Source organism: Poecilia formosa, unplaced genomic scaffold (assembly GCF_000485575.1).
Source record: "Poecilia formosa unplaced genomic scaffold, Poecilia_formosa-5.1.2 Scaffold426, whole genome shotgun sequence".
Classification (NCBI taxonomy): domain Eukaryota; kingdom Metazoa; phylum Chordata; class Actinopteri; order Cyprinodontiformes; family Poeciliidae; genus Poecilia; species Poecilia formosa.
The window spans coordinates 95,635-118,617 of NW_006800365.1; the positions used below are offsets into that span (position 1 = coordinate 95,635).

At 39.0% G+C, this 22,983-nt stretch overlaps 1 protein-coding gene across 4 annotated transcripts in view; it reads left to right on the plus strand.

The window, feature by feature from the left end:
• samd12 (sterile alpha motif domain containing 12) overlaps positions 1–22,983 on the plus strand; it is a 110,295-nt gene that overhangs the window by 44,972 nt on the left and 42,340 nt on the right. For 2 of the 4 annotated variants that reach the window (XM_016663517.1, XM_016663516.1), the window contains exons 4-5: positions 1,031–1,171; positions 5,433–5,611. In XM_016663517.1, the coding sequence (XP_016519003.1) occupies positions 1,031–1,171; positions 5,433–5,596 (305 nt within the window). In that variant the 3' untranslated portion in view covers positions 5,597–5,611. Of the gene's footprint in view, positions 1–1,030; positions 1,172–5,432; positions 5,612–22,983 lie in introns of those variants that run through there. The other 2 variants (XM_007577041.2, XM_016663518.1) reach the window with 1 other exon arrangement.

Here is a 22,983-nt window from a genome sequence, read left to right on the forward strand (position 1 = left end):
GCTCCAAGATGGCCGCCGTATTTCCTGCGCCGGAGCGACCAATGCGGGGTCTACTCTTATATTATGTCTATGCTATACAGCTACCTAAACAAAGAAGTAATTAATTGTACCACAAAATGTCATGAGAAAACTTTAACTCCACTTCCTAACTTTCAGTTGGACGTTTGTGCAATTTCTGATTGAATATTTGCAAAGTGAATAAGAAATTGTAGTTTTCCAGATTCTAGATAAAAGTCTTCCATTGTTCAGTACTTCAGTAGAAACTAAGGTTTAAGACCCTGGACCCCATTAGCACATTTTTTCAGCAAGAACTTGTTTCTTTAAGCTGAGATGAAAACCTGGAGCTGCATACTTGCTGCCATTAACAACTACACAGATTTCCAGTTCATGAACTGAGCAATCGCTTTAACTTCCTGGCGATTTTAAGGACTTTTCTCCAACCAACCGTGGCGCTAATTGGTGGCAGCATCTTGTCAAAGCAGCCGTCGGGGCCACAAGAGCAAAACGAGCATTTTGCTTAGTAATTACCCTATATTATCCTATCTGCTTACCATTCGCCATGTTGCGAAAACACTCATAACAAGGACTAATAATCACACAATATTCTACAAGACTTTTTATTAGTAGCCCAAGTCCTCTTCATAGAAGCCGATTGGATGATTAAATTATGTATTTAATACAAGGATTTGCAATTAACTAAAGAGCTGTTGGGGATTCTTGCTCCAGGGATGTACTGTTCTGATATTTATGCAAAGAAGGATCTGCTTCACATATGGTTCTGCTGAGCTTAATTGGACAATTCAGATTGATGGCCGCACGACGGTGAAGAGACGTCTGTTTTTATTAATCTACCCTTATAAAGTCCAATTTGTGTTCAATTCACCCGCAGCACCTTGTGAGTTTCCTCTTCGGCGGACGTAAATACTTCATTTTACATCTGAAGCGGTGTTTGCTAAACTCCCTCTGGCTTGGATCCTTAAGCCTTGTGTTTTATGTTTTTAAATTTTTTTTTTCGCTCGTCTATTTTCAGGACGGGCCCTCATGAGACTAACAGACAGAAAGCTGGAGCGAATGGGGATTATCCACGAAGCCCAGAGGCAGCACATCCTGCAGCAAGTCCTGCAGCTTCGTGTCCGCGAGGAAGTCAGGACGCTCCAGCTCCTCACACAAGGTAAACTTTTCAGCATCCAGATATCACATTGAGACGTCTACCTGCATTACACACCCTGCTGCCGTTGCTGAGAACCTAGTTTCTTCTAGGTGGAAAAATATCCAATAACAAACATTCTAATAAATATACCAATCATTCATTATTCACGAGCCATCTGTCGCCATGGCAATCGCTGCATATTTCAAAGCCTGGAGGAAATGATGAATCAGAAAATGATTATGCAACAAAAGAGTCTTGCAGAAACATTTTCCTCAGCTGCTCTGCTCACAAGCCACGGAGTCCAGATGACGATGGCTTGTTGTTAGTTACGTCTCCATATAGATTTACTTTTACTCGTGATGAGCTCCTGTAGCTGCAGGTCCCAACTCTGCTGACTCTGAACTTGTCGGTTTCTCATGTCGCAAGCAGAGATAGTACCTGAATATGCTGATATCTGCTGAGATACGCCGCAAGGTTGTTCCAGATGGTTGTTCCAGATAGACGTAACAGATGCAGCTAATGTATTCATGAGTGTGCAAGAGGTCCAAGGCTGTAGACGCCGAGCTGAAATGTAAGCGCACCACTTTTGTTTTTGCTCCCATTTTGTCATGAGCTGAACTCAAACATCCAAACCTTTTTCTCTACACACAGTAGACCTATTTTCTCTCAAATATTGTTCACACATCTGTGTTGGTGAGCACTTCTTCTTTGCTGAGATAATCCATCCCACCTCACAGGTGTGCCATGCAAAGATGCTGATTAGACGCCCTGATTGTAGCACAGGTGTGTGACAATAAAAGGTCATTGTGAAATTAGCAGTTTTGCTTTATTGGGGGATCAGAGAACCAGTTGGTATCTGGTTTGATTACCACTCACTCAGTGCAACCCACCTGTTAGCGTTCATGAAATTGATTGGCGGTTTTTGGTCCAGATCTCTCCAACAGCCGTGTGAAGTTGCTGGATATCGGCAGGAACTGGAAGCAGCTTGCTTTAAACACTGGACATATTTATATATTTGTCAGTCGACTAAGACAGAAATCTTATTGTGTTGTGTCACCACTAGGTCAGCTAGTTATTAACCAAAAGAATCTGAAAGTACGTCAAGCTGTCGGTAGCAAAACCTTTCTTGATATTCTGCTAACGTCTGAGAAACACAACTTCGCAATCGTGGCGTTTCCATTAAATAAATGTAATTACAATCATACTTGAAGAAGTTTGCTTATGGAATAAATCAGTAAAATTATGGATGTAAACATAATCATATTTCAGCCACGGCAATAGCTCTCATCATCAACCATCAGTTAACATTAGCGTCTTATTGAGGCATTGTAACGACAAGCGACTTGTAATTAGGAATGACTACAAATAAATGTTGCATTTTGGGAAACTAGTTATGCCTGCCATAACAAATTTTGCTGAACGATAAATTTCCCCAGAAGTTATTGCAATAAACGATAATATTGTTGTTGAGACCATTTTCAAGTAATACAATGCTCAAAGATAAATAAACCTTAAATTCTAATTAATATTTAGCACTGGAACTGGAAGATATTTTAAATATCCAAAATAAACAAATAAAGCAGAAACAACAAATAAAATGATGACTTCTCTGTCAAAATAGACCTTAAAAAAAGGACTAGTTGAGACCAAAGCATCAAACTGAAGATCAAACTTTGGTACAGAGAGAGAGAAAAAAGAAAAATGATAAATGATGGAAATGATTGAAATTGATTAGTTGGTTTATTATGACAGGTCTGATTGTTGTCCGTGATTGCAGAAGAGCAATGGGTTCAACACTTTTGAATGATGGAGTCAACTGTGAATCATTGAAGTAGGCCAGTGCCTATAAGCACGTTGCTGCTTTATGCAAACTGCTGCGATACCAAAGAGTTTCCATTCCAGTTTTGTGAAAAACACCAATTTTGAAATGGCTGCAAAACCAACTCATCCTATCGCAAAAACCTGATTTTAAAATTACCGTGTCTCCATTAGGCAAAATCATTTTCATAATTCCAATATGCGCAACAATTTTAAGATCTATGCAAATGAAGCTAGTTTCAGTTTCCAGCATCCAGCATGCCGAGGGGAGGGAATATTGATCGGTCCATTTATCATAGGATATTGTGAGATTAAATAATGGTGATATGGGGTCATTGCTATGACCCCATATCAGTTGTGTTGGTTATGAAGTGGTGTTGCACGTGTGTTTTAAACGGGCCTAAGAAGGCAACAAAATGTCTAATGAATGAATTAGATGTTTGTTGTGCTTCCTTATTTAATTGTCTTGAACCCATTAGTCTAGGTTAGTCATCTCTGCTGAGATACTGTGACCTTTTCCTCATATCTCAACAAAATAAGCTAAATATTTGAGAGTGACCGATTTTATTTGCTACCTCACTGTGTTTATTTTTTGTCATAAATATACTTTTGTGCCGTCGATGTTCAGAATACAGATGCCTCTTTTGTGACTTTGTAGCATTAATCAAAGGCAGCAAGGATCAATTCAGCCTCAAAATATGCAGAGGCTCTGTTTACAATTTATGCACGTATAACAGCAGTGGTAATCCATTATGTTAATTAAATCTTTTGATGAGCCTTTTTTAATTCATGTATAGCCAAACTAAAAGCCTCACACAGGTAAATAGCTGAGCTGCCAAAGTTGAAATCAGTGGCAACAAAGCAGATGATGTTCCCAGTGAATCAAGCAGCTCCTGTTCATTTAGTTTTCTGTTTTTCCAGGACAATGCTTCTCTTTGTGTGGTCCATCAGATGCAATTACTAAAGTTTTCAGTTTTACTGCAGCGCTTTTGTTACTACATTTTAAACCAACTAAAACTTGGGTTTTAGTTGGTTTACTTTGACTCATCAACCTAATGAAGAAAACACAATTTATGACTCTTTTCACAGTGCTTAGCCTTGTGAAAATAACATTTTCAAAGATACTTGAATTTACTGAGGTGCTCCTGTATAGGTTAGTGCTTCCAACCTTTGTTAGGTCTTTTACTGAGGGTAGTTGTGAAATGAGGTATTTAATCTGTCGACAGTGATAAATCAATAATCACTGTCGACACGTAATCAATCAATAATTTATCCAATAGCATTTTCACTGAACTTTGATCCAGAAACGCACAGCATTCTGGGGGCTGTCGGCAGAGGAAAGCATTAGCTGCTCTGCTCACTCTTTGGTTACCTAGCAACAACCTTTGAGTAAGTTGTGGTTACCTAGCAACTACCTGCTGAGTAACTTGTGCAGCAGCAGTTTAAGGTTTTGCCAACGTGCCTCATAGCTTCTTAAAAATAAAACAAAACAAATGAAAGGAGAAAATGAGTACAACTCGGTAGGAAACTGGATAAAACCGAGAAGGTCACACCACCAGTTTGACTGTATTTAACATATTTAAAACAAAAAGAAGCGAATCATTTTCAGCCATATACTATACCTTAAACTGAAGCAGTGTGTCACAATCAACCACATACTGACAACTATGTATTTGGGGCCTGCCCATAGCATTACATAGGGAATTTACAGATATTATCTTTTACTAGAAAGATACCGTATGTGATTTTTCAGGATTTTTATACATTTTTATAAAAATGTTGATTTCATTGTCACAATAAAGTCCAATTAATTGTAAAAAAAAAAATCTAAAAATGGTGGTAAAAAGTTCTCACTTTTATCGTTATTAGAGTAGTACTGTCAAATATTGTGATAAAAGTCCATATAGCCCACCCCTTGCCCAGAGTGGTATTCATTTATATATTATTATTATTTCATATATTATATATTATTATTATTTCATATTATTTCAACTATTTGAAAGAAACACCAACTGATGGACAATACATTTACAGTAAATAAGTTTACAAATGTAATATCTTGCATTTCTCCAACAATGGCCAACTGCAAACAGGAAGAGATAAACCATTATTTGTGCAACAACTATAAAATTAATAGAAATAGGTTTCTATGTATAATAACATTTATTGTTCAATGTTGTATTAAATATATATACATATATATACTTTTATCATACTAGTTTGGTGCTCTTGGGTGCCCCCTTGTGGCATGGAGGCCCTAAGCAGCCTGCTTAGGTCGCATGTGTCTTGGGCTGGCTCTGGTTTCGTATGATAATATATGGGGAGGCCCATCATTCATCATCGCTGCACAAACTTTGTTCCACCAAACAACAATAGTCCCAGCTATTCCAGTAGCATGCTTCATGTTCTCCTTGTTCTCTCCTTTCCACCCTGTGAAGCTCAGCCTGTCTTGTTTCTCGCTCAGCAAATCCAGCAGCTTTCCTTCGCCAACCACCAGCAGCAGCCCGCCTCAGCGCCGCTTGTTCCTTCACACCCATCTGCACAGACTCTGAGAAACGGGGCTGCTGCAGGGGCCGAGGAACAAATTCCAGGGTTCCAGATTCTTGGAAAACATTTGGAGTGAAATGAAGCAGGCTCTCGGGTTTTTATTCCCTCAGCGAGGTGAAAATAGAAAGTGAGAGGAGGAACAAGAGAGGGCATTTAGCTGAGTGATGAGACTCGCTAAAGGCTACCCTCAGCATCCCAGGCCTTTCTTCCCTTTTTTGTCTCTTTTTCTTGCTTCATCATCCCTGCTCTTCATCGCCTTTCTTCTGCATTGATGATATGGGAGCAGACAGCCCACCCGTCTCAGCAGGACACTGCCTTTTAGAGCATATCTGAGCCTTGGGGATACTCACTGAGAAGCCTGAAGTTTGACAAAGCAGAAAACTGTAGAATTGTAAAGGCAAAATCAAAAGGAAGAAAATCAAAGAGCATCTCTTTTTTTTTTTCTTACATTATTTTGAATAAAATACAAATTAATTACAAGTAAGAATGGAGCCATAGAGTGAACAAAGCAAACAAACGTGCTCTATGACTTTGTTGATTAGTTTTTAATTTGCATGTTTCAATCTCGAGTCTAAATGTTCAAAAGTAAGAAACGGTTCCTCCCTTAGATTTTTGTTCTTTTGGCAGAGATCAGACAAAACTTGGAAGGAGATGAAATGGCTCCAAGGCAAACTTCATTTCGTTGTTAATAAAGAGAGACGCAGTGGTACGCAGTTTGAAGAGGAACAGGGAAGGAAACGAATGAAGTGAAAAAGTGGCAACGGATGAATGGTGATGAGGTAATGAAGAAAAAGAAGAGGAAAAGAAATGGTACAATTGGTGAGATGGGTGCCAAAAATATTGGACGACGACGACGAAATGGAGAAAATCTGGAGGTGTGAAAAGCTTCGATTTGTCTCTGGATTTGTTTGCATGGATGGATTATCTTTCTATTTTCATTAGTTGACTCATTTTACCTTCAAATCTCGGATATGGCCTTTGATTATAGTGTAATTAGACACATTAAGAAATCTGGCACTAACATAAAACAAATTCTGTGATTAAATTATCTGTGATTATCTTTAAAAAGCTGAGCCATTTTGAAACATGTCTGTCAGGATTAAACATACAAGCATAAAACAGTAATTAATCTGAGAAAACCAACCTAAGAAACTAAAATGGAAATTGGCATATTGAAAAACAAATACTTTATTTTGGTCTTACTATGAACATATACATTGCAATACGGTGGAGTTTTGCATTTACTTTGTCAACATGAGTATGTTAGCTGTGCTTAGATGTGACCATTTTATTTTTTATTTTTCATATTAATACTGACTGACTCACTGAGAGTGAAATTTTAATAGCATGCTGTGTGGTCAGAAAGAAATCAACTGAAGTAAGCAGAAAGTAGTTTAAGCCCAGAGGTTCACTGTTAGCTTCAAGCTGTCAGCATGCTGAGGTGACTGAAACTTTATGGGTGCTCTGAAGTGCGCTCAAGTCAGACAAGCTACTAAAGCCAACATTTTCTTAACACCTCTTGATAATTATAGTGTAAAAATTAATATGAATCCTTCTCCAATAATAATATAAAATAAATTATCTTTCTGTAGTAATGATGACCTGTTGTCTCTACAAAAATAGCTTTATCTTGAAATAATGGTAAAACTAAACCATTAGCTCAGGAAAAGCTAATTGTTTAGCTATTTTTGAGTTATTGTTGGTTTCTTGTGATCTAAAAATTTTTGTACTTGCATTTGGGTTTCAACTGCTTCTAGAAACAGCCACTTTTTTTTTTTTTAGCAATAAGTTAAGTTTTTTGATGTCTGGAAAACAGGCCTTTTTAAAAATCTCATAATTGCTAAGTTGAAATTGGCGGGCACTGTGCTGTTACCTAGCAACCCCAGCCCATCCCGTCACCTGGCAACCCACTCAGAGCTCCAGCATGTTTGGTCAGCTGGTTTTACAATGGCTGCTGGAAAAGACAAGTGTCTTGTTGTTGACTTACTATTCAGAAACCACTTGCTGCATTCTTGTTGGTTGTCTTAGCGAGTCTTCTTCTGCTTTTCAGTGATGTATGGTTGTATAATTGTGCATCTTGCAGCCATTTTTATGTTGGTGTAAATGTTGAGTTTGAGGGGCGTGGCCAGCAGCAGCTTATTTGGATTTAAAGTGACAGGAGGCCCCAAAAAGCTCATCCTGAACTGAACAGACTAAATTGTCATTACCTAAGAATGATTTTGAGCAAAAAATTTAATGAACATGTTTTGTAAAGCCTAGGGTCCGATTCTAATCTGTTCAAGGAAGCTGAATAGAGTTACCTTTAAGATCCTTTTCAGACACTCTCCATCCAGTCTCACTGAGCTTGAGCTGTTTTACAAAGTAGATTAGTTAAAAAACCTAATTCTTTAGATTTGCAGAGATGTGGCATTAGTAGCCGCCTGCCCTCTCAAAGGAGTCTCTAATGTCTATCTCCAGCCATTAATGGGCGAGACGCACAGACGCTGGACAACCCTTCACTCAGTCTCACCTGAAAGCTGTGAACAGAAATTATCTGAGAAAAACTCAGACGTTCACAGAAAGACAAAAAAAACCTTATCGAAAAACCCTCTCTGGGATGCTAACAAATATGAATGGTCATATTAACGGAGGTTAGAATATGATCATTTAAAGGTTCAATATGCAACTTGGAGAAATGTTTTTTACATATTTGTCATGACAGTATGTCATCAATCTACTCCACTTCCTCTCTATGCTACTATTGCAAATGTAACAAAAATAACCAATCAGAACCAGGAGGCGGGTCTTAGCGCTGCCAATCACCCTCATGTACTCTGCTAAATGTGCTAATAATGGAAAAACAATTTACCTTCACGTCAAAACCATTTACCCACCATCATCAGTGGCTTAGCTAACTAGCCTAGCATTCACAACAATCTGCTATCAGGGGGAAGGAGCAGGCGCATGCGAGGTTGATTGACAGCGCTAAGACCCGCCTCCTGGCTCTGATTGGTTGTTCCTAGTTAGCACTGGGAGAAAGTAATCGAGACTGTGAAGGTTGCAGACCCCTAGTTTAAACAAATATGTAAAATGAATATTTTTTCACAGTAGTTGCATACTAAAGCTTTAAATGAAGAGGTAATTAATGTGTGCACTTGGCATCAGGAAGAACATGAAACATGGCCACTAGAGAGAAAAAAATCCATCTGAAATGAGAGGATCTGGAGTCAGGAAGGTACACAAAAGGGTAAAAGCACCGTGTCGTCAAGAGAGCGAGGCGTTGTAATTACTCCAGTGTACCCAGCCAGAATTAGCTCAATGGACAGTGATTAACCTTTAAGGCTTGCTGGGCCATGGCAGGGAAATAATTAGATTTCCCTCACCGTCGTTTTTGCCACAGGGACGGCAGAGGCTCAGGATCACTTATTGCTTATAATCATCAGAGGCGGGCTGAGACTCTCCAAACAGAAACCGATATTCCAACAACAAAGCCCTCAGAGCATCAGGGTACAGTTTGGTTAGAGTTAGAGCCGTTTGATGAGCAGCTCGCCAACTACATCCTGAGCAGGAGGACATAATGAGCAGCACATATTTCCTATACGTGACTAGAGCTGATGTTCCTCTAAATGTGCTTTGTTTCTGCACATTTAGACCCATCTATTATGCACGGCAGGATAGGAAACAGCAGGAGGAATGCAGATGAAACTCTGAACTTACAGGTGGAATACTGAGAACAGTGGGAGTCTTTTCCAGATTTCTTAATTTACACTTGGTGTTTTCACTTCAGGGCGATTTCAAACACACAGTCGATCAATCAAGTTTATTTGTATAGCATATTTCAGCAAAAACAAAGTTCAAAGTGCTTTACATCATAAAAAAATAATAAAATACGAAGTCATAGAACACAGTCAACAGTAGAAGTGTTACATTTTGTCAAGTGCCACTGTTGCACATCAAAATGTTGGTCAGTGTTTCATTTATTATGATTCAGAAGAAACTCTAAACAGCTGGGGTTTTAGTCTGGATTTAAAGGAACTCTGTGTTTCAGCTGTTTTGCAGTTTTCTGGAAGTTTGTTCCAGATTTGTGGTGCATAGAAGCTGAATGCTGCTTCTCCGTGTTTGGTTCTGGTTCTGGGGATGGTTGATACGACAGCAGATCTTTAATAAACAAACAACAGTATTTTAAAGTCTATTCTCTGAGCTACAGGGAGCCAGTGTAGGAACTGGGTTGATGTGCTCTATCTTCCTGGTTTTAGTCAGAACTCCAGCAGCAGCGTTCTGGATCAGCTGCAGCTGTTTGATACACTTTTGCAGTAATCAGTGTGACTAAAGATAAATGCATGGATGAGTTTCTCTATGTCTTTCTGAGGCATCAGTCCTCTAATCCTGGAGATGTTCTTCAGGTGAAAGAAGGCCGCCTTTGTAACTGTCTTTATGTGGCTCTGAAGGTTCAGGTCAGAGTCCATCACTACTCCCAGGTTTCTGGCCTGATCTCTGGTTTAGAACAGCATGTTAAAAACAGCCACAGCTCACAAACACTGACTGCTGTGGGTACAAAGGAGTTCTTCCATCAGTTGTTTTTAATTATAGGAAGTAAGGTTGGGCGATTTGATGAATTTATCGACCATTGGCTGTTTTTTTTAAATACGTGTTTTCCGGACACACGGTGCCATTTTATTGCACAATCAAGTAACTGTTACCTTCAGTTGTTATAAAAATGCTCTGTATATCAAACATGACTTAAAAGAAGTTTGACTTTGTAATTTAACGTCTTGAAATTGGGACTATGTCTCTTTAAAAGTAACTACTGTTTCTGAAACTCCTCCTTCAGGAAGTCATGACAACGTTGCTCCTTTAACAAAGTTTTTACCAGCAATTCAATGAGAAGTAGCTCCTATAATGAGCTCAGCCGATGCACATGTCCAACTGATGCTAATTGCCTCTGGCTAGTCTGAAGGAGCTGATTGGAGGAGTGTCAGGGAAGGACTGAATGGTTGCCTTGGGAGATGAAAAGATTTCTCAAATGTTTGTGAAGAGTCAAAACAACACCCAGATATGTTTTTGATGAGGGAATAACATTATAACATGCTATATGTTAAAATTTAAATTAAAATACAGTAAAATTTAAGCGCCCAGGCCTAAGAGTTACTCTCTTAGTTAAGGTAACGATGCCTGATTGAAGCCAAAAGACGTCGGTAAAAATAACTAAAGCCGTTGTGAACGCCGCACACAAACTCCTTCTGGTTGCAAGCAAAGCTTATTTTCCCCAGAGAGCCTCAAAATGCATCGCCGATTTATTTACTCAAACTTTTAATAGAACGGCAACATTTTATGTTCGGAAAATTAATTTATTTAAATAATGACCACAATGAGACCGCCTTTTACTCAGTTTAATCATGCTAACAGGCCATTCCACTGCCTGTTTTACGGATTCGAGTATAAAAAAAAAATACAGAATTAAACAAAAAGTAAATTAAAAAGTCGTTTTGAGTGATTTGGTGAATTAAAAGTAAATACATGATGGAAAAGATCAAACATGTGCATTAAAGAGGCTGTGAAACCAGAACCGATGTTGAACTGAATTAAAAATTAATGTACCAGATTTCAGGTTTTATTGTACTGAAGGTTGAAGATAAATCCAGGAACAAAAGTCAGCATGCGTTTTTCAATGCAGTATTCTCAACTTGATGCAGTAGTTCTCTAATCTAGTAAAAAATTGGGATTAAAAACTGAACATCTGGCTAATTTCTAGAATTCAAACTCCAATTTGAAAGAAAATTGCAGTTTGTTGTTTAATTAAGATGTCTTACATTGTGCTTTTTGTGGGAAGAGGTGCTGCTAGATCTGTAAAATTAACTCACTAAAGATTGGAACCTGCTAAGCCGTCATCTCTCTGCTCCTCTTTTAATTGATTAAACCAAAAAAAAAGAAGCTTTTGTATTAAATTTCACGCCTGTAAACATTTCAGGGTTTCCAGTAACAGCCTGATGCCAGTAAATATGCTATTACTGACTTGTGAAATCATCACTTTTAATAGCAACTTAAATTACTTGAATTACACAGCTGACGGAGCTCATGGAAAGTGCTTTTTTGAGAATGTGGTGCTAATCTGTGAATGTAGACACAGGCTCACTGCGTACGCTTCATTTACTGTAACAGAGTCTCATTTGAATCAGGAGACAGAGTCAACTTTAGGGAAATTAATCAGCTTTGCTGTTCCTCGTCTGCCACTGTTTTTTTTTTTCATATTTAAAAAAAAAAAGTCTGCAGGAGGTTTGTCATGTATAAATAATTGTGAGAATAATAATTCCATATTCATGGATCACGTTGTTATTGAAGTGTTTATTTTTTTATTAATCTTCCATTTAACAAGAGTGGCTCTGACTTTCTTGGCTGCAGACTTTCGGGATAATTGTCTGAATTTGTTTTCCAGGCCCCAGTGTGCTGGTGTCTGTAGAAATCTGTGGCCTCGGGGCAGTAAATGAAGGAAGTCTTCTTGTTTTGCTCCAGCAGTCCTCGCTTCCTTTACTGCAGGCATCTTAATAAATTATTTCTCACCGCTTCATGAAAGGAAACACTCCGATCGGAGCGCTTTGCTAAACTGCATATCTGTCTTTTTACACTTGATCATCTAAAGTTTGCTGACGTGAAGATCGGTAGCCTTCGCTGCGCCGCGAACAAATGAAGGGAAAATGTTCACGCCGATCGAGTAGCACTTCATTTCACAGCCTAGAGTCTGTTTCATAACAAGAAGGCAAATCAATAAATGACTGTAAAAGCTCCTACAGAGAGAGTCTCTCCATGTAGGACTAGCAAGCATCTTGAAAATGTCTGAATCTGTTTAATTACTCAATAAATGGATTTATTTTACACAGTAATATTTTCAAGCAAACTTTCCAGGAGTTTATCTGTCAAATAAAACAACACAATTACAATTTAAACAAAATGAAAATTATATTTTTAAAATTCCATAAATGTTAAGGGTGCATTCATGCTGGCCCTGTTTAGTCCGCTTCAATCAAACTCTAGTTCGTTAGTGTGAATGCGTAATAAAACTCTGATGCAGACCAAAAAGGTGAACTCTGACCTGAAAATCCAGGTGTCGGTTTAGTTGAAGTGAACTCTGGCGCAGTTCGAATGCAAACCGGAGGCCACTCCAGAAACAGGAAGCGGACTAAAGCGCAGAGCATTCTGGGTAAATGCAACCAAAACAAACATACATGTCTGGCGCCAGCATTAGAAATGGTTCCTGCTCTTTTACCAAAGACAAAAGAAAATCCTACAGCCGATAAAATCTGACGCCACTCCATTTTTGTTTACATTTTGCAAAGAAGGAAGTTGTGCTCATGTCTTCCTCTGACACAGTGCCACACACGTCTTCCTTCAGTGGTTCTTCGGTTCTTCATGCAGCGCCACCTCAGGCAAGGAGGGGAACAGTTTTTTCTTTTAATTTAGATCGTTTGACGCAGTGGCGTGTGAAAGGGAAAATATCGTTTGTATTCCTGGCACAAAGTGTAATTTTATAGCACAATCAATTAATTGTTTACTTTATTTGTTGTAGAAATGCTTTTAATGAAATATGACTTAAAATAAATTTTACTTCAGTGTTTAACACGTTGAAATTGGGGCTCTGTCTCTTTACTGCTGCTCTTTCTGAAACTCCTCCTTCAGGAAGTTGTCCCAACACGGCTCCTCTATGAAACCATTAAAAACATTACCAGCGTTTCACTGAGAAGTCGCTTCTATAATAGGTTTAGCAGATGTTTCACCAGATGTTTGCTGATTTCTGCTGACTAGTCTGAAGGAGCTGCACCTCGAAGGCGGGGCTAAGAAAGTTGCCTTTACGTAATTCTGCCCCTTTAAGGTGAACCACAGCAGATGAAAATGTGACAAATGTTGCCATATTGGCCCCTGGCTGAACTGAGTCTCCTGATACATCAGATAGGAAACATCTTCATGCTATGGCTAATCATGAGCAAGGAAACAAGAAAGATTCTTTAAAAAAAAAAGTGTAGCTGATCTTGTTAAACTGATGTAAACTGGATTTTATTTCACTTTTCTATCCAGCGATGGATGACAAATTGCGCATATCCCGCTGGGCATGAGGGATGAATACTTTAAATCTTTTTTCCTGCAGAATATGTATTGAAATGAAGCTCCTTAACTCTAAAGCCTCGTGGAGCTCGCGGTAACTCCTGTCCTTCCTTTGAGCTTTTTTCTCTGTGAATCAGATGTTTTTCTGGAGCGTGTGGGGAACTGAGAGCTCTCATTATCCGAGTCCTCTCCTCGGGCTGCTGCTCTCTGCGAGGGCAAATTCTCCTTAAACGTCCCCTCCATTCTTCCCTCGCTCTTCCTCTTCTGCTCTTTTTTTTCTACCTCTGGTGAAGGTCAGATTAGCTCTTTATATACATATACATATATATAATTTCCTGTCGGTGATTTCTCCCTCAGAGGCTCCAAGCTTGAGAGATGTGATAAAGGTTAAGACAAAGTGAATAATGTGATTTTCTTATTCAAAGAGGCGACTGGATGTCTAATATCCCTCTTAAAGTCCACCAAAGTCTCATTTTCTCTTTGAATATGAACACAATGTCGATGCCATGGGTGACTCCACATTAGGAGCAATTTCAGGTTTCTACGCACAAAGAAAATGTCATTTATGTCTAAATGATCACCTAATACCACAAGTTGACGTCCTCTATAGAGCTGCATGGTTCTGTTGGTAATAATGTCACAAAACAGAATAATTACTTCCCCTGCTGAGTTGCCTCTTGTTGACTGACGAGCAACTAACTGTTAAAACAAAGGTATTGTTAAATGCTAAAAGAACAAGACTCGAGCATCTATGCAATCACATATTATAATGATTAGTATAATTACTTTAGAATATGAGTAAATTTTACTGGTGGGGTTTCTATAGTTCTGAGACTTTGGCATTTCAGCTAACTTTCTGAAATGTTTGCTACTTTGTTCAGTGAAATGTTTTATTTTGTTGTATAAAGCAAAGGTTAATTATTGTTTTGTTTTTTGTTTTTTAGTAAAAAGTTGCCTTTTGTGGGCATACACTGCAAAAACACTAGTTTTTAGCCCAACTATCTAAATACACTTGAAATAAGAAAAAAATAACTTAAAAGTAAATTATCAGCAAGAAATAAGAGTTTGTTTTAAGTTAATAATTCCTCAATATGGGAAAAAAGTACCATTTTCAGATTATTTCAATTATAGCAAAATGTCTTATTGGTAAAATAATCTGCCAGTGGAAATAGTACTTCATTTTAAACAATATTAAGCAGTTATTGATATGAAACAAACTTGCACTGAGAAGTTAATTGGAAGTTAGTTTAGATATTTAGATATTTGCATGGCTCATAAAAGAAAAATCTGTTTGTATCATTCTTGAGCTGTGGCCTCACATCATTATTCCACGGGCTGCGTATGGCCCCTGAGCCGCACGTTGAACACCCCATTGTATAATAACAATAAGTTTGGGACTTTTTCTTATGTTTTCCAAATCATATGTTATTCTTAATTATCAATTATCAACAATACAAGTTTACTTGAGAAATAGTGATTGTTTTTAAATTAAATTAATCTCTTTATTTTGGTTTTATATGCTAACACTGTTTCTTTTTTTAATGTTTTTACTTTAATCTCACATCAGAACATCATTTCAGCCAAGTATGGATTCAATGCTGGATAATAACTTGCATTAAAATCACAACCAGGAAACAGATGAAAAGAAAAGCACACAGAAAGTATTACAGATAATCAGGAAAGATAAACAGAGACTCTGAGGAAGAAATGGAGAGCACAGGTGGAATTGCCCAAAGGCACAGCATCAACACTCGTCCTGTGTGTGTGTGTGTGTGTGTCTGCCTGTGTATGTGTGTGTGTGTGTCCCTGCCTGCGTGCCTCAACATCCTGGCCTCTAACCCTTGGCGGAGGAAAACAGATTGCTTTGACAGGTCCACTGACATCATGAGATGTTCTGCTCTTTTGCCAGAGTCTCTCGGGAGTCTTTGGCTGCCAAATGTCCAGCAGGGCTTTAGGCTTCGCCGCAGTGAGAGAGAGCTCTGTAATGTCACTGTTGTAGGGGAAACTCAGCTGTCTGGATGCTATGTGTTACATGAGACATGATTTTACAAAATAATGAATAAGTCATGGTAGAATCTGGATGGTGTGCTGGTCTTCTGGCTCCTTCACCAGGTTGTGCTTTAGCAGCAGGTTTCGTGTCCGCTACGCGTTAATTGGTGTCCATCTTGAGGACAGTTTGTTCCCACTTTGAGCCAATGATTCAGACTAGTTTTCTTTCATCTACTGTCAAGTACAAAGCCGAGAGCGGACGTTTTCCACAAATACTTAAATTTTAGTTGCAGTCAGATTTTGCAATATGGCTGAAAAATTTATCACGACGTAAGCATTTTATATTGGTAGGTATTGATAATTATGGCTTAGTTTTTACTTTCAAGTATCTGAAATGCAGCCAAACTACTGATGTGATCTTTACACACAGTTTCCACTCCACTCTGTTTTTTACTTTTACTTGTAAGTACTTCTGAGGCACAGTAGAGAAACTTTTAACTGCTACTGTTCCAGTTACTCAACAGGTTGCTAGGTAACCAAAGAGTGAGTGAGTTGCTAGGTAACCAAAGAGTGAGTGAGTCAGTTGATTCCCCCAGCTTTGCTTAGCTGGCAGTGAGAGACTGAACGTCTTTCCTCTTCCTATGTCCCAAAGAATGCTGTGTAGTTCAGGATCCGAGTTATTTTTATTTATCTATTTATGTATTTCAAATAGTTAAAAAGAATACATAGACATATACAAAATAAATATATGCTGAAAAACCATTAGTAACTTAAATTTACCAACAAAATATTATGTAAAACAAAACAAAAGCTGGTCCAAAAGGGAGCAGGAAGCAGCAGTGGCTTATCCAGTCCTGTCCCTGAGTTCATTGAATTTATTGAATATTCTATCAGAAGTTTTATCTATTGATATCGGTCACGTTTCTACTGCGATGTATATTGTTACTGATTTACGGTGCGTTCACAACAAATAGATTTTGAGCTCCAAGTGCGTCTGGTTTACATTCAAAGGCTATATGGAGGCACGTCCAGGTTGCGTCGCGATTTCAAGTGTTGGACGCTCGTCCAACGGTGGAGTTGAAAAGTTTGAACTTTCGTCGCTCAACGCAGAATATCAACTGGCATATAGTGGTGCATTTTCCAAAGTGATCTCAGCAAAAACAAAACAAAAAAAAACTATGCAGGATAAATTAATTGCTGCTGTTTGCGCTCGTCCTATAATTTATGACCAATCAAGTTATGACCACAGAGAGAGAAATGGAAAGGACTTTACTTGAAAGAGGATCAGCGAGGAAGTTGGAATGTCGGCCAAGTTATAACTTTTACTATTTGAAAATATTTCTCTGCATTTGAGTTATGCAAATGTGTCCAGCAAAAATGATGAACATTAAATAAACATATTTATTTAGATGAAATATGCAGGACATGGTGGAGAACCCATACGAAGGCGCCTCCTCTCAACGCCGACTTGAGCGATTTTGATGCGTCTGACACGCAAAACATCACATCAAACTTTGAAGCACGTTTTTGTGAACACACCATTATTGTCCAACCGATCAGCTGAAATCGGGTCAGTCCCGGGCCGCTTTTCCTTCCCAGTCCGCCCCTGATCACAACCTGAGCTCATTTATAAAACAGCAGCTCCAGTTGACGCCTCTTCAAACTCGCTGATTTTGTTCTTTTAAGTCGCCTTTTCGAACCGGAAGTGGTCAGGCTTTCCACATACGTAATCAGTTTAGGAGGGAAACGGAGCCCATTAGGAAGTCATTGTATCGGTCGCCTGGGCAGCAGCGCTGGTTCCAGTCAGTCTGCTGCAGCCTCCAGCCTCCCTGACCACCTCCGGACATCCAGGAGCCCAGACGGCCTGGACAGACCAGAATCCTCAGCGCACGCCTCCAGCTTCCCAGCATTCGCTCATGATCTGACAATCTCTTGGATCAATAGCCAGAGGACGCTCACTTTTACTCCGAGACAATCCATTACTCCCGTAAACATGCCCCCAGCTCTGGCTCCAGAGCTGCTGTGTGTAATGGAGAAGAATGGGGGGAGAAATGGCACTCAAGGACTTGTTTTGGCTGCTGCTCGTCAAGGCAACCATTACGCAGCTTTGAGTCGCTGGAGCCCATCAGTTAATGCATAATCAGGAGAGACGAGATAATGTGCTAATGTGGCGCTGTTCTGTGGTTGTTTAATTGAGATAAGTTATTAATAGGGTTAGATTGAAAGTCCACAGCCTGCTTAATGAGCAGAGCATTAGGAAAACAATTCCTCGTTTTAAATGTTGTATCTGAAATGGCTCTGGATATATTAATGAGTCCATTAGTAGTTTTAGTATAAAAGCGCTATTACAACCCATTTACCTGCTTTATGACGTTACAAAGTTGTCACTTTTCCATTTTTCATGAGGAATAATGGGAAATGTTTCTCTAAAAGTAAATTACAGAGTGGCTTATAGGTGAGCTCCACGTTGATGCATCCAGCTACGCTCAAGGCTGGACAAATGGGAATAAAAGCCACATTTATTGAGTGGTCTTTTAGCGCACAGCTCTACATGGAGGGGGAAGTGTTGACTGAAGAGGGAGAGGGACACCAAGGACATTTTGAGTGAAATGGGGTGCAGCGAGCGGGTACATAAAAGGAAATGATGTATGCTCTGGCAGCACGGGATCACGGTTTGTGTATCCAGGATTTATGGCGCCGTTCTCGGCAACAGTACACCAACACACCTGATCATCCATTATTATTGTAACATCTCTCACTCGGGGGGCAGACATGATGGATGGGAAGCTGCTAATGACTTTGGGTTGAAATTATAATTACCCCAAAAGTGACACGGAGCATTTAGAAAGGTGGCGTTGGCCACTGGGCATTGTCTTTAAAGGACAGGCATGTATTTAACCTATCATGAGAAACTGATTTAGGAGGCACGAGAAATGAAGATTGAGGTGAAAAACACATTTTTAAAATATTTCTGTGCAACTTAATCAGAGCATAACCTTCTAGTTGGGTGACATTTTTAACGGGAGGAGAATTTACCACAAACATGGCTATAAAGCATGTAGAGAAACGTGTTTTTATTCACTGTTCAATTCATTTACAGACCTTCAGACACGGGCCATGACTTCTGTGACAGAACATTTTATTATCAGATAATACAGTTTTTCTTTACAATCCCCTCTATTTTATTAGCAGAAAATATCTAAGCCACATCAACTTTTATTTTATTTCCACATTTGTTACAGTTTTATGCTGCTGAACTCAAATTTTACCATTTCTTGCTTGCAGCCATTTGACTTTCTGAAAATGGGAACTTAAATAATTTTTTAAAACTTCAATTTAATATATAAAAAAAGTATTGAAAATGAAATAAAACATTTAGAGATTAAATTTTTTTATTTTCACTTTTTGTGCAGCCGTCACATTGAAAAACACTTGACTAAATCCCTGAAACTTTTATTATTTGGAGAAGCTAAATGTTTAAGTAATTTCCTCATATTTAACTGCCTCAATTTAAAGGACGGTTTGTAAAAACCCCAGGGAAAACCTTTAAGGACCCATAATTGATCCCATTAGTCGTTTTACGCTCGATTACCTGCACAAATATCAGCCTTTCTGTTTCCCCGTGTCAAACTTTCAGGGGTTTTTTGTTCTTAATTCTAAGTAATTAAAGGGATGTCTCGCCTTTTATTGTTAATTGGTGGTTTTTGACATAAAAATATAACATTGGAAACACAAACAGTTTTTTAGCCACATGTGAGAGGCCTGGCAATCGGTGCTTATGAACCTGAAGCACGCCCTCGTCGCAGGCACTCTGCGCCGCCGCCGCCTGCTGCTCAGGCCGTGATGGAGGCAATTAAACGTGACGGGGAAATAACACTCTGTCCTGAATGACTCCTACTCTACAGCTTATTGAACATTCAGGAAAATTAGGCTTTCAGCGACGCATGCAGAGTGGCGATGTGGACCAAATAAAAACAAAAACTGCTGCAAACAAGCAACAATTTGTTCTGTTCTTTGGTCATTGGTTGGTAATTATGTCTCAACTGTCTATTATTTTACCGTAATACTACTTATTAATTCAGCATTATATAGGTTATTTCTGCAAAAACTCAAAATCGTACAGTTTTGTTGTGATCTGGTTTCCTGACCTTAAGTTTTCACTTTCTAATTTCTCACCTTTGCTGACAGGACAAACAACCCAGCAGCTGTTTCTCATTGCAGGAGGTCAGCCTGTTAGTCAGGCAGCAGCTGGCTGGGCTGGCCAAGGTCGCTGGGATGGTTCCCATCACTCCTCAGTTTAATTGGATACGAAGAAAAAAACATGACGGAAAAATTCTCTAAACTTACAAAGCATCTGGGTTACAAAAATATTCTCCAACTGGCTAATCAGGCTTGATTTGGTTTCACCTTGGTTGCCTTCTCGCTGTCGGTTTTTTTAATTTTTTTCTTTTCATTCCTGACTCCAGGAGGAAAGTTTATAAATCGATAAAATTTTCCAGATCTTGCTAGAAAAGTTGAATCTGCTCATATTTTTTTTTACCATAATGTTTAAACTCAGAGTTGAGAAGTGTAAATTTAATTCTTGATGAAATGTTACCTTGACATGAAGCTGCTTGAACATTCAAGGTTTCCAAATTTGCACTGATTCTTAAGAAACTGAGTTACTTTTAGTCCGTCACATTAATCCATAAAGAATCATTCATGCCTTGTTTTAAAGGTTTTTTTGACCATCTAAATCTGAAAATGTTGCCACTTTCCTCATACATTTTGATTATTTAGTTTTAGATGAGAGATTGTTTGGCTACAGGTCCATCAAATATATTTTCATAGCCATGTGAAATGGCAGATCTGGGTGTTTGTTGTGCTTTAGAGCACATGTGTCAAACCTGAGGCCCGAGGGCCAAATCTGGCCCGCTGTAGCTTTTTCTGTGGCCGTCTAGACCAAATTACATCAGCAACTCGCCAGTTTTCTGCAAAATTCACACAAAATCAACAGATTTCCACTTTTTTTTATTTTACTCCAATTTCTTTTCTCAAAATTGCCAAAAACATTGGGTTTGAGTGACTGCTTCCTCAGCCTTACTTGATGTTATAGTCTGTGACCGATACGGCGATTGATAAAAAGTCACATTTAACGTCACACTTTAGCGCAAAAATTCCTTACAAATATTTCTAAATTATCACCACAAAATCTTGATTGCAAAAAAACCCACAAAAACAATCAGAAAATCCTGGATGCACTGATCAGTGTGAAAAGTTGTTCAATATTTAATAAAAAAAAAAAAACACTTAATGAATGCTAAAACAGATATTTATTGATATTTTAACATTTTAAAGGGTTTTATTAATACATTCTGGTACAACCGGCCCTTTAAGAACATTCAGATTTTTGATTTGGCCCAAAAACAAGACACTCCTGTTTTAGAGGAATTAAATTTTCACTTTTATTTACTTTAAGGTGACCTATTGTGCTGCTTTGAACAGGTTAGGATAGCTCTATGGTCCACACAAAACATGTTAATTACATTCTTAACACAAAATCCACGCCCTCCGACTCGACGTTTACACACTCAGGAGAAAATGGCAGCAAACAGATACGCAATTACATAACCGTACATCTTTGAAAAGCAAGAGTGGAGCCTCCTGCACAACCAACACAAATGCAGTGAGTTGTTTCTGAGTAGTATGTCAGCAACAAAACTGTTTTCTGTTCCAGCAGCCATTGTACAGCGGTCAAACAAGCAGACCAAATGTGCTGGAGTTCCACTTGTTTTGCTAAGTAACGGCGCAGTGACTTAACAAACCAGAAGTTTTTGAAACGCCTCATTTTCCAGACATAATTTTTAATATCATGGTCTGTTTTCAGAAGCAATAGAAACCCAAATGGATGCACAAAAACAATAAAAGTTGCATCTGCACATGGATTCGCCTGCCTGTGACGGTGCAGTCGTGGTTCTGTGGGCATTAAAGTGCAACATAATGGCTCAGATCAGGTATTCTTTTCTTCTGATCTTCCCAGCATTCAGTCATGCCTGCACCTTTGTCAGGTAAGGAGTTGGAGGGCAGGACTATTAAAAATCCAGTTTCTTCACAGAGGGGGGGCTTTTGTTAGATGGTGTCCTGCTGCTGTGGTTGAGGCTTAATTAAAACCAGTTTTTTTGTTCTGTTAAATGATTTCAACCCAAATGTTTTTCTTCATTTTTCCCCCTTTGACCTTTTTCTCGCCACTGCCACCAAATTTCCTCACATTTCTTGTTTTCACATCAGCGCTGTAAATATGTAACGCATCAAGTCTTTTGTTTTTCATTCGTACAAGACAGACCTTTCTTCTTCTTTCCTCGAGGGCGTTTCCTCATCTTTATCATGTTCTTTTCCTCTTTGTCTCGCTCATATCTGCTCACATCTTTCATGTTCTGTCTCTGATTCTGTCTGCCGGTCCTTTTTGCCCCCGACCGCGGCGGTGCTGGAGGGCAGCTCCTGATGTGACTCTGGCTTTTGATTATGGTTCTGTCCTGACCCGGGGACGGCCCGGCCTTCATGCAGCAGCCAGCCAGCTGCAGCTAATGAGGAACGCCCGACGTTCCCTACCGCTCGCCGACTCCTTGATTTATTGTTTCACCGCGTTCACACCTGCGGCTGTATTCCCTCGTATTATTAAACACCAAATAATGAAGTTTACTCTGCAACTGATGAAGCCTTGCTTTGGTCTTTTGCTGACAAGCGTGTTGATGCTAAACAGCAGCACTTAGCCTGCAGTGATTTCAGCGGATAAATGTCTTCTGCAGGAAATTGCTTCATCACTCCGATTCGCGATGGGATTGGGAACTGATGTGAAGTTAAACACTTAAGTATTGCTAAATATGAGTGAATATTCAAAAGAAGCAGAAATAAAACATTCAGGACGACATACAATGCAGGAGAAGTTTATTTCCTCTGCATTCGGAGCGAAACGTGTTTTGTCATGTGAAAAGGTACAATGCAGGACCTGTCTGAGTAATGATGACGGAGTGTCAGAGTCTGATGCACGTAAAGGATCTGAACTCACTGAGAGAAGCAGAAACCTGTGGATGGAGGCCTCCTGCTAAAGTGAATGACATGCAGTACTCAGAGACCTGCCACTGATTCGTACAAATTAGTTGTTTTTTTGTTTTTTTTTGTTTGTTTTTTTTACAAACATGCAAATCTAATTTTTGAAGTTTTTCGGTTCAAACTTTCTACAATTCACAGCTGAATTTCCATTATAAATCTTTGTCACTATTGTCGAAAAACAGTTTAGCAATTGTTTCCATTACATAAGAAATTAAATTAAAATCACATGGAAATGAGCTCTTTCACGCGATAAGTCATTGACAATCATTTCAGCGACAGATGTAAACGCTTACCTGAGATAATTCAGCTGCCGGAGC